Source organism: Labrus bergylta, chromosome 7 (assembly GCF_963930695.1).
Source record: "Labrus bergylta chromosome 7, fLabBer1.1, whole genome shotgun sequence".
Taxonomy (NCBI): domain Eukaryota; kingdom Metazoa; phylum Chordata; class Actinopteri; order Labriformes; family Labridae; genus Labrus; species Labrus bergylta.
The window spans coordinates 1,204,237-1,217,860 of NC_089201.1; the positions used below are offsets into that span (position 1 = coordinate 1,204,237).

General features: G+C 39.9%; 1 protein-coding gene across 1 annotated transcript in view; it reads right to left on the bottom strand.

The window, feature by feature from the left end:
* Window positions 1-13,624, bottom strand: part of hsf4 (heat shock transcription factor 4) — a 28,874-nt gene that overhangs the window by 9,535 nt on the left and 5,715 nt on the right. The window contains exons 3-11 of the mRNA XM_020640460.2: window positions 13,310-13,437; window positions 12,114-12,238; window positions 6,750-6,825; window positions 5,428-5,495; window positions 3,855-3,954; window positions 1,280-1,398; window positions 778-999; window positions 540-657; window positions 286-351 (exon numbers count right to left, since the gene is read on the bottom strand). Of these exons, the coding sequence (XP_020496116.1) occupies window positions 286-351; window positions 540-657; window positions 778-999; window positions 1,280-1,398; window positions 3,855-3,954; window positions 5,428-5,495; window positions 6,750-6,825; window positions 12,114-12,238; window positions 13,310-13,437 (1,022 nt within the window). The remainder of the gene's footprint in view (window positions 1-285; window positions 352-539; window positions 658-777; window positions 1,000-1,279; window positions 1,399-3,854; window positions 3,955-5,427; window positions 5,496-6,749; window positions 6,826-12,113; window positions 12,239-13,309; window positions 13,438-13,624) is intronic.

Below are 13,624 nucleotides of genomic sequence, written 5' to 3' on the forward strand. Positions count from 1 at the left end.
TATCCTGCTGTTGGCCTCATTACCCCTCTGAGTACATGAAGTGATCATCATGGAGTCTAATCTTAATGAAGTCTCTCCTGATTTAAATGAAAACTAATGTTGCTCCTTGTGTTTAGATAGAAAACTATTTTCAACATCTTCCCCATATCAACTTCATGAAGAAAAGTCTTTACTGTAGTTTGAAGCATTTGAAATCAAGTTGTCCTGCATGACACTGTTTTCTGCTGTATATCATACTATCGCAGGTACTGTAGTTTATCACATGTGTACAGTTTTCACACTTACTGATTTGAGGTTGGACTCCATCTCTGTGAAGTTCCACTCTGTTAGAGGCAGGCTTAAACTGAAGGGCTACAGGAAGAGAAGGAGAGAGAAACAAAGAATCAGAAAGAATGACTGGACAGGACAATAGATAGTTGAAGTTATTGGCTACTGTGTGCTGTGATACATCTACAGGTTTAGAATTTGAAATATTAGCTTTATTCAAGTTTGTATGCACTATACTGGTGTGTGTTTGTGTAAACTGCAAATCTCCTCACATCCATAACAGCACTGGACCCAGCTTCCACAGCATTCTGCTGATGGCTCCTGAGCAGCAGCTGCTGGAGCTCCTCCAGGCTCATATCCACATTCTCCACTGCATCTGAAACCTCCACTCTTCACACACAAACATATACAATAATAATAGTAAATAAACACAGGGTCACTTTAATCCAGTGCAGCTTTTGTGTCTCTTCAGAAGTCTGTGTCCACCTGTGGTTTGATGTTGGCACCCACCTTTCCAGAGCAGGTCTCTTACTCCTCCTCTCCACCACAGAGCCCCTCCCCTCCAGAACTGACTGGACCATTGCGACAGGTAGGACTGGAGGTTCAGAGGAGCACACCTCACAGGATGAGGTCAGTGCTACAGCCTCGCCTCCCCCCACTGCGCCTCCTTTCCCTGCTCCTCTCACTCCTGGACTCACAGGCTCCTCTTTGATGAGCATCATGCACTTCTCCCTAAAGGTGCAGTCACAAAATGAGAATTAAAAGAAGTTAAACCGACAAGGTGTTCAGGCAGAGAGCACTACAAGTGAGGCAAACAGGATCAGTTTTGTGCACTCACTCTCATATCTCATATCATCATACTATACTATACACCACTTTGTGTTCAGTTTCCAAATGTGTTTGACATATTTGAAATGTCATGGGGATACTTGTGTGGTTGTCAGATGCTGCAGATGTTGTTTTGATGATAAATGACTTGTTAATAACAGGAGCCTTGATTGTTATCCCTCACCTGGTCTCATCAGGTTGCATTTGGAGGGCCATGCTGGCCTGAGACATGTCAGTAACGTCTGATATGATAGGTCCTCCTGTCAGCCCGCTGGTAGAGCAGGAAGCAGTGTCACTGGATGGCTATCGAAGAGGAAGAGAAGACTAGTGTGAACAAAATCTTCTTTTGTTGTAAAAATGCTCTCTGTTATTAATAACTCCCTAAATGATATGTAAGAGTCTCTCATTTTAAAGATATCGGTCAAAAATCAAACCAAAAATGTGACCTTTGGGAGGAAAAATCCCATATGAACATGTTTTCCAGAAATGTAGTTCCATTAAGAGTTAATATGGAAGTTGTACTAACGTCAACATGGAGCCAAAGTCAAAGTAATATTATGTAAAACATAATCCAGAGTGCGGGAATAACTGCACCTTAGCTTGGTCTTATCTGGGCTTTAAAACCCCTAGAGCACTCTCTCACACAGAAACAGACAACTACACAGCCCAAGGAATGTGACAATCGTAAACAAGCTGGAGAGAAAGCAAAAGATAAATGTTTTTTTTGCTCACTAGCTCTCCCTAGTGAAGAAAAATATGTATGAGTTTAAACCACATCTTGTTGTTGTTAACTAAATGATGATGTGGCTAATGGGAATTTTAATAAATAAATGAACTGAAATTAAACCAAATTAGAAAAAAGGAATATGTATGCATTCAATGGGGGTCAAATAGTCTCATTCAGCTGATTAACGCAGAAATTTCTATCTCAGCATATGAGTACAGTTGAATGTAAAACTTTGTTTTTTAAATGTTTATATAGTAAACAGTTGACAGAGGAATCTAAATAACTATGAAACCATAAAGAAACAAAATATTCATTCATTCCTAAACAAACTACTTTTTTAATATCATAGGGACTTGGGTTGGGAACTGGATGGTCGCGAGTTCAAGTCCTGATGAGGATCAAGTCTTGAAATCGGTCTGGTAGTTGAGCATTGTCGAGGTACCGAACCCCCACAAAAGCTCAGGAGGCCCCCTCACTCTGAGATCTCTCCATTAGTGTATTTCTATAGGATCCTGTTTGTGTGCCTATGAGTGTGAAGCATGTTCAACAACAGATGTAAAATTAATTTTCCCCTTGCAGGATGAATAAAGGATATCTTCTATATCTTCTTCTCATAGGAACTTGACTTGAAGATAGGCTACACTACCACCATTGGCTTCTTTGGAGCTGACACAGAAGGGTCTAGTTTCCACATTTATATCAAGGATCATGTCGGTCATATTCTATATTAAATTATAACATCAAATCAATGAAATCAGCTCAATCCAGTGCTTTAGGTCCTGCCTCTAATAATGGATGCTCTTGGGCAGCAAATCATCCTTCAAATCATTGCAAGCTGCCTCCCTCTAGTGGTAGTAAAACATACCGGTAGGACTGGTGGCAGCAGGTTAAAATGACTTATGTTTAGATAATATATTAACTTTGACATATTGGACTAGCGACATTTTAAGTACACTAGAAATGTAGATTTAATCTGACATAAAGGTATTGATTTGCAGTAGAAAGTGTTGACTTATAAAAAATGATTGTGTATTAAATCAACTGGTTCAAAGATTAATTGTAAATCTCAACGTGGCCAAGAACTCAGGAAGGCCAGGCAGTAACTTTAAAGTTGATGTGTTTTGGCTCGGGGCTGCCAGCACTGTCTGTGCTGAGTGTGAAAGGTCAGCAGCTCAGTAGTTTACTTAGTACAGCTCCAACCATGACACATCACTGAGAGAGGCAATGAGCCCTGATACTATTGCAGGAAAATCATTTGTGGAATTATTTTTTTTCTAATAGTTTCATACCTGCATACTGAACTTAAAGTCTCTGGAAACTCAAATCCATAAAACACTTCTAAGTTCTAACTATGTTATCTATAATCTTGTGTTTACAATAGCAACTCTCTGAAAGTATCAGAGGTTACCTTCTAACTGTTTTTGAGATTTTCTCATTTAAGGTAGCTTGTGACCTCCAGTGCTTCTAACAAGCCTAAAGAGTTCGAGTTTTATAAGAGTGTGTGTGTGTGTGTGTGTGTGTGTGTGTGTGTGTGTAGGAAAGAGGTTTTTTGAGAGGGTTGATCAGACTCCACTTTTATTTGAGCCCAATTTCTTTAGTTCGTCTACTGTCTTTTAGTAGAAGTAGTGGGTGGCTGTGGAGCCTTATAACTCCACTCCACCTAAGGCCAAATGCCTTATTTTTGTTGTTTTATGAAGGTGCAATTTTCTTTTTGTTAGTTTCCCTGTCCGTGACCTGTGTCCTTCAGATCACGCGACCTGCAGAAACGTAACAGTTGTTATGTGGGTAATGTTAGCGCTGAGATTTATTACGCAATGTCAAACCAATTGTAAAAAAATAAATAAACGCATGTCCTGGCCAATCAAGTGCAATAAAAACTACTCTGCTGCTGCTGCTCAGCCCTTCATGCTTGTGTGTGCCATTACTGGCTGCACATCCACTGGTGAAGATGACAGCTTGTCATGGGGTGGATTTGGAGAAACAGTTGGCTGTGTTACATACATTGTGTTTTTGTCATGTCAGATTTTCTCACCGACTGGATGTAGAAGGTCTCGTGCATGGCCTCCATTGGGTGACTATGGCTGAATTTAGAGGCAGGAGGACTGGGAGAGCCATCGTCCAACATCAAGGGCCTGGAGGGAACATTTGTTTTTCCATCAGTTACACTTCATGTCAGCTACAAAGTCAAGGACAGCAAAACATCAATTACTAGCATTCATGGGGAAAAACTATTACAGATGGAATCTTAATTTGCCCAACATCTGTTCAGGTTGATTGCAGCCTGTTGATTGTGTTTGTTTAATTAAATCAAAAAGGTCTTTATAATCTAGTTTGCTACACTTACCTGACAGTATCTACCTCATTCTTATTGATATCACTGCTGTCAATCTTTGACAGCAGTTGACTCTGACTGTCTATTTGACATTACAGCTTTTATTAAAGGTCATCAACGCCTACATTGTTATTCTCAACAACAAGTTGTTGTTGGGGTAAAATGCCTGAGCCAGCTCCTCGTTTTTTTCATCTTTCTTTTCTGCCATCCTGACCTAGTGCAAGTCCTGGAATGGCTTTTCTGATTTTCTTATAGGCAAATATTAGCATGCTTGTGTTAGACAAACTGCTAACAATGTAATTGTGACTTTGTTAGTACGCCCCGCTGATGTTAGCTTTCAGCTCTAAACACTTCTAAGCCCAAGCATGGTCTTAGTCAGAGTCCGTTTATTCAAAAAGATTTGTGCTAAACCTGCTTTTATTTGATTTGGGCTTTGTTTTAAAATCCTTTTTTTAAATTTTAAAATCAACCGTCCAAAAGGTCAGTTTGTAACATGTGATCAATGTCACTTTTTATACCAAAAAAAATAGATTTATTTTTATCTATGTAACTTTAAAATTAAAATGTATTACTTCAATTTGTAAGGATTGTTTCTTTTTCAAGGATATCAGAGTATTGAATAGACAGAATCGTACTTCAGTCTCACTTCTCTATAAAAATCTTGGAGTATTCAGGTAAACTCATATCATAATATGATCACATCGTGAGTTGGACGTATCATTATAAACACAGATGGTGGACATTCACTGTTAAAGCCTAAAGGTAATACATGACCATGATTTAAACATGGGGCAAAATTGCAACTTTTCCAGGAAGCACACTGACCCTGAAATACACTTTCTACAGCACTTTGTGTTCCAGCATGCCTCTCCTTTCTCATGTCGGCCTTGTTCACACTCAGCAGCAAAGCTGAACCAGCATTTTAAACACACAGGCTGTAGCAGGGTCATGCACTCCACTCTGCCTTCACTGGGCGTGAATGTGTGTGTGTGTGTTTGTGTGTGTGTGTGTGTGTGTGTGTGTGTGTGTGTGTGTGTGTGTGTGTGTTTGTGTCTGAGTGACTGATTCAGCACTTGTCTCCATTCACAGCGCGTGTTGAGTTAGATTGTTCAGTTTGTCAGCTGAGCCAGCCCTTCCCTCTGCCCCTGTTTGTGTCACTTTTGTTGATTGCCCTGCTGTGTGTGTGTATGTGCATTTTTGTTTGTGTATGTGTGTGTGTGTGTGTGTGTGTGTGTGTGTGTGTGTGTGTGTGTGTGTGTGTGTGTGTACTCACAGCTTTCTCTTTAGGCCAACAGTGCTGGGTGTGTTGGACTGCATCTGGCTGAACAGAAATTGGATCAGCTGGCAAAGAGAGAATAAGCACAGCATGAATCAGCATCCTCCCCGTGCGCACGCACGCACACACACACACACACACACACACACACACACACACCCACCCACCAAGAATGGAAAAAACATGGAAGCCCCATAATTTCTGATCATAGTTTCAAGACAACAATTTAAAGTGTTTAGGGTATATATATATATATATATATATATATATATATATATATATTTGTTCATTCCTTTGTGGATCTAATATCCTGTCAGAGTTTCCAGACTACAAACACTCTGACATGTGATTGTTGTTTGGTGCCTTAATGGCCGATCCAGTATGATCTCCTGCAGTGACATAGGACTAGGCTGCTTTCAAGGTAATGAAAGAAGGTATTCTAGGTCTGCACGATTATAATTCGTACTTTGTGTGACCAGCTGAGGCTGATGTTGTTGCAGGACAAGTTCAAACACCAGCATGAGCTGCCTTCTTGTTACCATGGTTACTATTGTTCATGAATGAATGAAACAATCAGAACTAGATCAACAAAAACATTGTCATCAACTGAAATTAAAACAAAACTAAAGTTTACAAGAAAACGATCAACTGAAGCCTCAGTGTGTTTAAAAAACTTAAAATTAGTTTCAGTTGTGGTAATTGTGCATTTCTATATCTCAACATCTTTGTAAAAGACTGAAACCTCAATAATTTTCAACATTTAAATAACGGTTGATGATGATGATGATGAGTTGTCTGTTTTAAATTTCAAATTCAACTTGTAACTTTAGTAGGAGGGTGATTAAGAAGAATATTCTTTGCTGAAATGTGAATTATTATGGCACTGAATCATAAACTAAGTACTTAAGTACTGCACTAAAGAACAGTTATTTAGTAAATGTGCCTTATTATCTAACACTGATTGAGCCCATTTGGGAATCATTTCTGGAAGTTTTCAGGTGTTTTGTGTATGTTTCAAAGGAGCACATGAGAATAATATGGATCCTATTTGTGTGGGGAAAAAAATTCACTTAATTAGAAACAGGGTCTCATGATGCAACAAAAAATGTTATGTGTGAATGAATTTGTACATATCTGTAGACCTCTGGCTGGTTGTTTTAGCTACAGAAGCACATATAGTTATGGTTTATGGAAAAAGGTTTACGCAATATGGGTTACTCCCCTTTTAATAGAGAGTAGAAGCATAGTCTGTGCAATATTGAAGGAAACATGCCCAGACACACACATTCTTACACACACATACAAATATGAAGACTGACCTTGTTCATGACTTTCTGCTGCTGCGTGTGGTTCTGTCTCAGTGAGACCACCTCTCTCCACAGAACTTCATTCTGCCTGCAAAGAGGTGGAGAGTAAAAAAGAGGAAGTGTTAAATTAAAAGAAAAAAATACCCAAATGGTAGCTTGCCTAGCAGGCAGGCATCAGAATCTCTGGGGTCCATTTTAAGCTGAGTTTTCTTGTGATTAAATTCACGATACACAGAGTTTTTGATTATTCAAACATGCAGTCTTCAGTTCACTTTGTTTTGTCGGGACCCACTAAGCCATTTTCAGTTGGTCGCAAATGCGTGCCAGGACAAATTCTGTCTATAAAGCACTTTATAACCATGTTTGTTTTGTAAAGTGTGAGGTTTAAATTGCACAACTTTTCACTGAATAAATTTGATTGGTTGAAAAATATCAGTTATTTGGGCTTTTTGATAATTTCACTCTAAATGATTCCTTGAAGCTCCTGTGAGGAGTTGGAAAGGTTGAAATGAATACTGATGCCTCTTTACAAGCTACAAACATAAAAGACAATCAGGGACAAGATTTAGTAGTATTAGTAAAAGTTATTTTTTATGAAAGTAGGTATCCGGGGCAGGTTGTAGATGTGCACACTGAAGAAACAGGCTTTGGTTATATTGTCATCAGTAAAAATAAACAATGAGGGGTTCAAAGTGTGGGGTCAAAGTGTGGTTAGTGCTAACGGGCTAACTGGCTAGTCCTGTAAAGCCATGAGCACAAGGCCGGCTTCCAAACACAGAGTTCTGAAAGCTGGAAAACCGGGGTCATCTTTGGACATGGGAGGGACGCATGTTGTATTATGACATCGACTTGAAACTCCTATTGGTAGAAAAGGTAAACAGAATTTGATTTTTTTGTTAAAAAGCACATGTACAGGGCAAGATCAGCAAAAGAGAGATGAACTGCGCTGTCCACAGATGGGAACCAAAATCGACACAAACAGAAAGTTACCCCAAAGAGCTTTAATTTACCTTGCCAAGTCACCAGAGTATGGAAGCGATTAGTGATCAGAATTCAAATGATAAAGCTAATTTGCATTAACAGAAATGCTTTTCAATTTTCAGAATATGAGTGTATTATTTGACTCAAAAATAAAATGATGATTAATTTATCTAATTTGCATTATATTTTTACTCTCTATGTATGCATATTGTATGACATCATTCAAATGAAAACGAAAAGGTCTTTGGCTTTTCGTTTTCGAACTTGCCGTGCTAAAAAGTGATCATAATTCAAAGCAACTCGAAAACGAAATGACAAAGTGGACAGCGCAGGAAAGTGACGTCAGACTCCAGCTCCCAGGCAGGTGAACGTAATATTTACAGTCTATGAGGCGAGCGGGCAGAACGCGCACGACGATGGGTGGCGAGTGTCCAAGAGTGAAATAAAGTGAGGGACTGGTTAATGTGTGCCAACTATCTTGTAACCTTTTTTTTCATGCCCCTCACATGTGGTCATCCTTTCCAAGCAAAACGGCTTTATTGATGTGCCTGTGTGTGTGTGTGTGTGTGTGTGTCAGTCAGGTGAGCAGGTGAACATTCTCTCCTCTCATTAGGCAACAATACTGAGCACAAAGCAGCTCCTGCACACAATGACACTCAGCAGCTATTTTCAGCAACAATGGCCTCCAGAGAAAAAAGTCAGTTCAAAAGCTAGGCCGGGGGATTTGTTCCAACTTAGCAAGAGGAATAACATTGTTACATTTTGCCTTTAGAATATGCATTCAAGTGGACAAATTCACATTTAAGTTTCTGAGTTTTTGAGGTTAGTTTCCTAAATACTTTGACTTTTTACAACTTTAAAATATCACCTACATACATTCTGTGTGTTTCAGTCTTTTGCTGTCTTGTTCCCATAAAACAATAATTCAGACAGAAAACAGACAAGTAACCGAGACCAAGACATACCTGAGACCAGAGTGCTCAGAGACCAAGACATTTAGGGGTCCAAGACCAAGACCAAGGCAGGGCAAGACTGAGTACGTACCAGGTACGTTTACTTTACAAATAAAGTTATATGTTATATGTTGTTTTAGAAAGAGACTTCTAATCACAGGGATGACCTGGAAAAATAGCCTGTCAGTGGTGGTCTTGACCGTTCTTGGTTTAAAATAAGGGCAGCTTAGGAAGTGAACTGGCACCTCTCCACTAACCAGGCCAGATTTCATACTTTGGTCTGTACCTGGACTTGAATTTACAGCCTTCCAGTTCCAAACTCAAGTCCCTACAGACCGAGCTACTGCTGCTCCAGCAAGGGTTTACAAATGGACTAAAATGAAATTGTGATGGCTCATCGGTGAAAAGATCGTCCTTTTTTTATATTTTATTTTTTCATGACTGTAACAGACAAATATTCACAAAAATCTAAACAAACTGAAAGTTGCTAACAGCAGCTGTATTTCTTGTTTTGTACATGTTAATGATGAGTCCTCTATGCACACCAAAGTTTGCCATGGAGTCCCACAAGGTTCAGTGCTTGGACCAATTCTTTTTACATTATATATGCTTCCTCTGGGAAATATTATGAGGAAACACTCCATACAGTTTCATTGTTATGCAGATGATACTCAGCTTTATGTATCAATGAAGCCCGATGGCACCAGTCAGTTATGTCAGCTAGAAACGTGCCTTAAGGACGTTAGGACCTGGATGACCAGAAATGTTTTGCTACTTAACTCAGACAAGACTGAAGTTATTGTGCTAGGCCCTAAAAACCTCAGAGAGACTTTTTCTAGTGATTTGACTGTCCGTAATGACATCAGCCTGGCATCTAGCACCACTGTTAGGAATCTAGGAGTTCTATTTGATCAAGATATGTCCTTTAGCTCTTACATTAGGCAAATTTCAAGAACAGCCTATTTTCACCTTTGTAATATATCCAAGATCAGGAACATCCTGTTGCAAAATGATGCAGAAAAACTAGTTCATGCATTTGTTACCTCCAGATTGGATTATTGTAACTCTCTTTTGTCAGGGTGCTCTGGTAAGTCTCTAAAGACTCTTCAACTAGTCCAGAACGCTGCAGCTCGTGTACTGACTAGAACTTGGAAAAGGGACCACATTACTCCTGTGTTGGCTTCTCTGCACTGGCTCCCTATACAGTCTAGAATAAAATTCAAGATCCTTCTTCTCACTTACAAGGCTCTAAATGGCCAGGCACCATCTTCTCTTAAGGAGCTACTAGTGCCGTACTGCCCCTCGAGAACATTACGGTCCCAGAATGCAGGCCTGCTAGTGGTACCTACAGTCTCTAAGTGTACTATGGGAGGTAAAGCCTTCAGTTATCGGGCTCCTCTCCTTTGGAATCGTCTTCCAGCCGGGGTCCGGGAGGCAGACACAGTCTGTATTTTTCAAAATAGACTTAAAACTTTCCTTTTTGATAAATCTTATAGTTAGGGCTGTCGCTGGTGTAGACCAGCTCTTAGTTATGCTGCTATAGGCTTAGACTACCGGGGGAACTGGCACCTTGAGCTCCTCTCTCTCTCTCTCTCTCTTTCTCTCTCTCTCTGTGCATATACGGTACATCATATTACTGCATGTATCTATCTGTAAATCTCAGTCACTAACCCACCTACTTTCCTGGGAGCTCTTGAGCTCTCTTAGGCTCCTCGAGATCATTGGTTGACGGCCTGCCAGAACAGCCCCCCCCCCCACACCCCCTCCCCACCGGATTGTTGATGGACGGCCTGCCAGAACAACCCCCCTCCCCACCGGATTGTTGATGGACGGTTTGCCTCCCCCCACCCCCTTGCTCCCTATCCCTCTTCCTGCATCTTATCCCATCTCTCCCCCTATCCCTTTCCAAACTTGGCGTAGTCTAGGCCTGTGAAGGCTGTTTCGTCATGAGCCGGGGATCCGGCCGAAGATTTCTGCCTTTTAATAAGGCAGTTTTTTCTTACCACTGTAACTTTTGCTGCTTTGCTAAAAGTGCTCATGATGGATAGGCCGGATCTTTGTAACATAGCAATAAGTAAGGTCTTTTACCTGCTTTTTGTAACATAACAATGAGTAAGGTCTTTTTACCTGCTCTTTTGTAATGTTAACAGACAAAGAGTAAGGTATTTTACCTGCTTTTTGTAAAGTGTCTCGAGATAACTATTGTTATGAGTTGACGCTATACAAATAAAAATTGATTGATTGATTGATTGATTGATTGATTTTGCTCCTCATGTGATTTCAATGGATCTGGTATTGGTTGAGAACATACCTCCGCTGCTGGCAGAAGCACTGCTTGAACAAAGGGAAAAGTAAAGCGCTGTGAACTTTTCAAGTATAGCATACATTTTCCCTGACGTTGTTATTCAGCTCAGTTATACTACTATAGCCTAGCTTCTGTGCCCATTGTCTCACTACGCTGACCAACATCTCTAGTGGCTATTAGACTTACTATTGACAAGTACCTCATACATACAACCCCACTTCAAAAATACTGAACTATCCCCTTCAAACGTTAGCATCTAAAGCTCCTGTGAGGAATTTTCAGTTTGTGACGATTTTGGCGACGCCTTTGGACAAAGCAGGAGGATTTAACTGTCTTGTACCTGTGTAAGTAGTGTTTACAGAGTGTACAAACTATTTATTTCAAATGTCTACTGTTCCCCTCACAATCAATCTTTGGCATGGAAACATATTTTTTACTTTCTATCAGCTGCACGCTGTCTGACACCTTCCATGCGGCAGGTTAACAGGCATTTAAAACATCTACATAGCATAGTCATTCTTGCCTCTGATGGTCTTCTTTGCTTTTATAAAGGTGTCATTATTAATCACAATCAATCAATCAATCAATCAATTTTTATTTGTATGGCGATAACAAGTGTTATCGAGACACTTTACAAAAAGCAGGTAAAAGACCTTACTTATTGTTATGTTAGAAAAGAGCAGGTAAAAGACCTTACTCATTGTTATGTTAGAAAAGAGCAGGTAAAAGACCTTACTCATTGTTATGTTACAAAAAGCAGGTAAAAGACCTTACTCATTGTTATGTTACAAAGACCCGGCCTATCCATCATGAGCACTTTAGCAAAGCAGCAAAAGTTACAGTGGTAATCTGTTTTATTACCACCTAGAAACTACTCAAAGGCTCTTTTATGAGGCAAAAACGTAACCTCTCTAACAAAACAGTTTTCCTCTGACTTACTTGGTAGATGTTGGCTAGATTACAGAATGTGGAAATGAGGTGAACTTTGAACTCTTACCCTGCGTGTGTACGTATCAACGGTAGCAGAGGGGTAAGGACTTTGTCAGAGGGCTATGGTCTTGTTAGGCCATGACACACACACACACACACACACACACACACACACACACACACACACACAAAAACGTTTCTATTCACTGTTTCATGTCCTGCATCTGACACTCCATGTTGTCCTGTTGGGTTCGGAGGAGCTGGACTTCATACAGCAGTTTGCTGAGGTCCTCCTGACGGACTTTGGTCTCCTCACTCTTCACGATGGATACCTGAACACAGAGCGCACAGCCTGTTTCAGTTACTGAAGTATATGCAAACAAATGTTATATTTCTGAAGTGTTGTTATTGGCTCTCTGGATCCCAGTTCTGGTCAGTCAACTTTGGTCTAAACAGCGGTCGGATTCTTCGACACAATTTTTAACACGTGAAAAAAGAGGATGAATTCTCAAAAGAAGCTGATTGACTTGTTTTTTTTAGCACCACCATGAGGTTGATATTTGTGCTATTGAATGAAATGTCTCAGTTCTTTGAATTTTCCAGGAATATGCTAAACCCTCTCCTCCCACTTTCCATCTATTCATTTTGAGCAATAACCAGTGTAACTAATGTTTCCTATCTGCATCACATGTGTTACTAGTGCTTTGATGCTCATCAGCATACTTTATCCACTAAGACGGTGACCTTGTTTTAACATCCTCACTCCTTCCTCTGAGTGGAAGTTTTGCCAAAGTTTGCCAAAAAACCTGTCAGAGAAAACTGTAGAGATTATTTTACATGAAGATACAGTCTGGATATCCATGGAAATAAACATTGTAGTCTTTCAAAGTTTACATTCTTTAATGGAGTTCATTTCTTTGTTTTTGCAAAGTTCTGTTTGTAGTTTCTGTTCTGCACTTTAATCAACTGTTCCAACAATTCGACAGGGAACTTGTAAAATGATGTGCTTCAAAAAATAAATGACTACGGCCCTCTACCTTAAATTCTCTTGTTCTGTATCCACATTGTTAATGGCTTAAATCCCTATTTAACAGATAAGTAAAATTAAGTTAAGTTCGATGGGCTGAAGTAAATCGTCTGTCATCTTTGACATCTCTCCACCTAAGACTACAGCAGCCAGAGTGTTTAGAGAGCTGTCCGTGATTCAGATAAACATCAGAGCTTGTTTTCACTTTGGTCTGGTAGCAATATGATGCATTGATACCAGTGTTGCTTGAGAACACAAAACAATTCATCTCTGCAGTTCAGCCTAAACATTTTTGCTCTAAGGGTCTAAAGGTTGACACATGCAGAACTTTGTGATTCATGGTTGTGTACTAGTTGCCTGGTTTTTGTGTTCATACCTTCCTCTTGATGTGTTCCAGCATGTGTTCATGTCCCTGGAGGAAGTACAGATGTTGGAACTCTGTGTCGTCTCTCTCCGGCTTCACCAGACCGCTCTGCTCAATGTTCACCACTTTACGAAATCCATCTAGACACACACAGATATAAACATCACAGAAAAAGTAAGGAAATTTGTGTTTGGTAGATTATTCTACCAAACTGCTGAGTATGTGGGTTGCGCCTATGAAAAACTTGCCAAATCTTCTCTGCCAATGCCAAACAGCTTATTTTACTGTTGACTCTTGTTTGGTGCTTAAGTGGATTGGATGATTTAA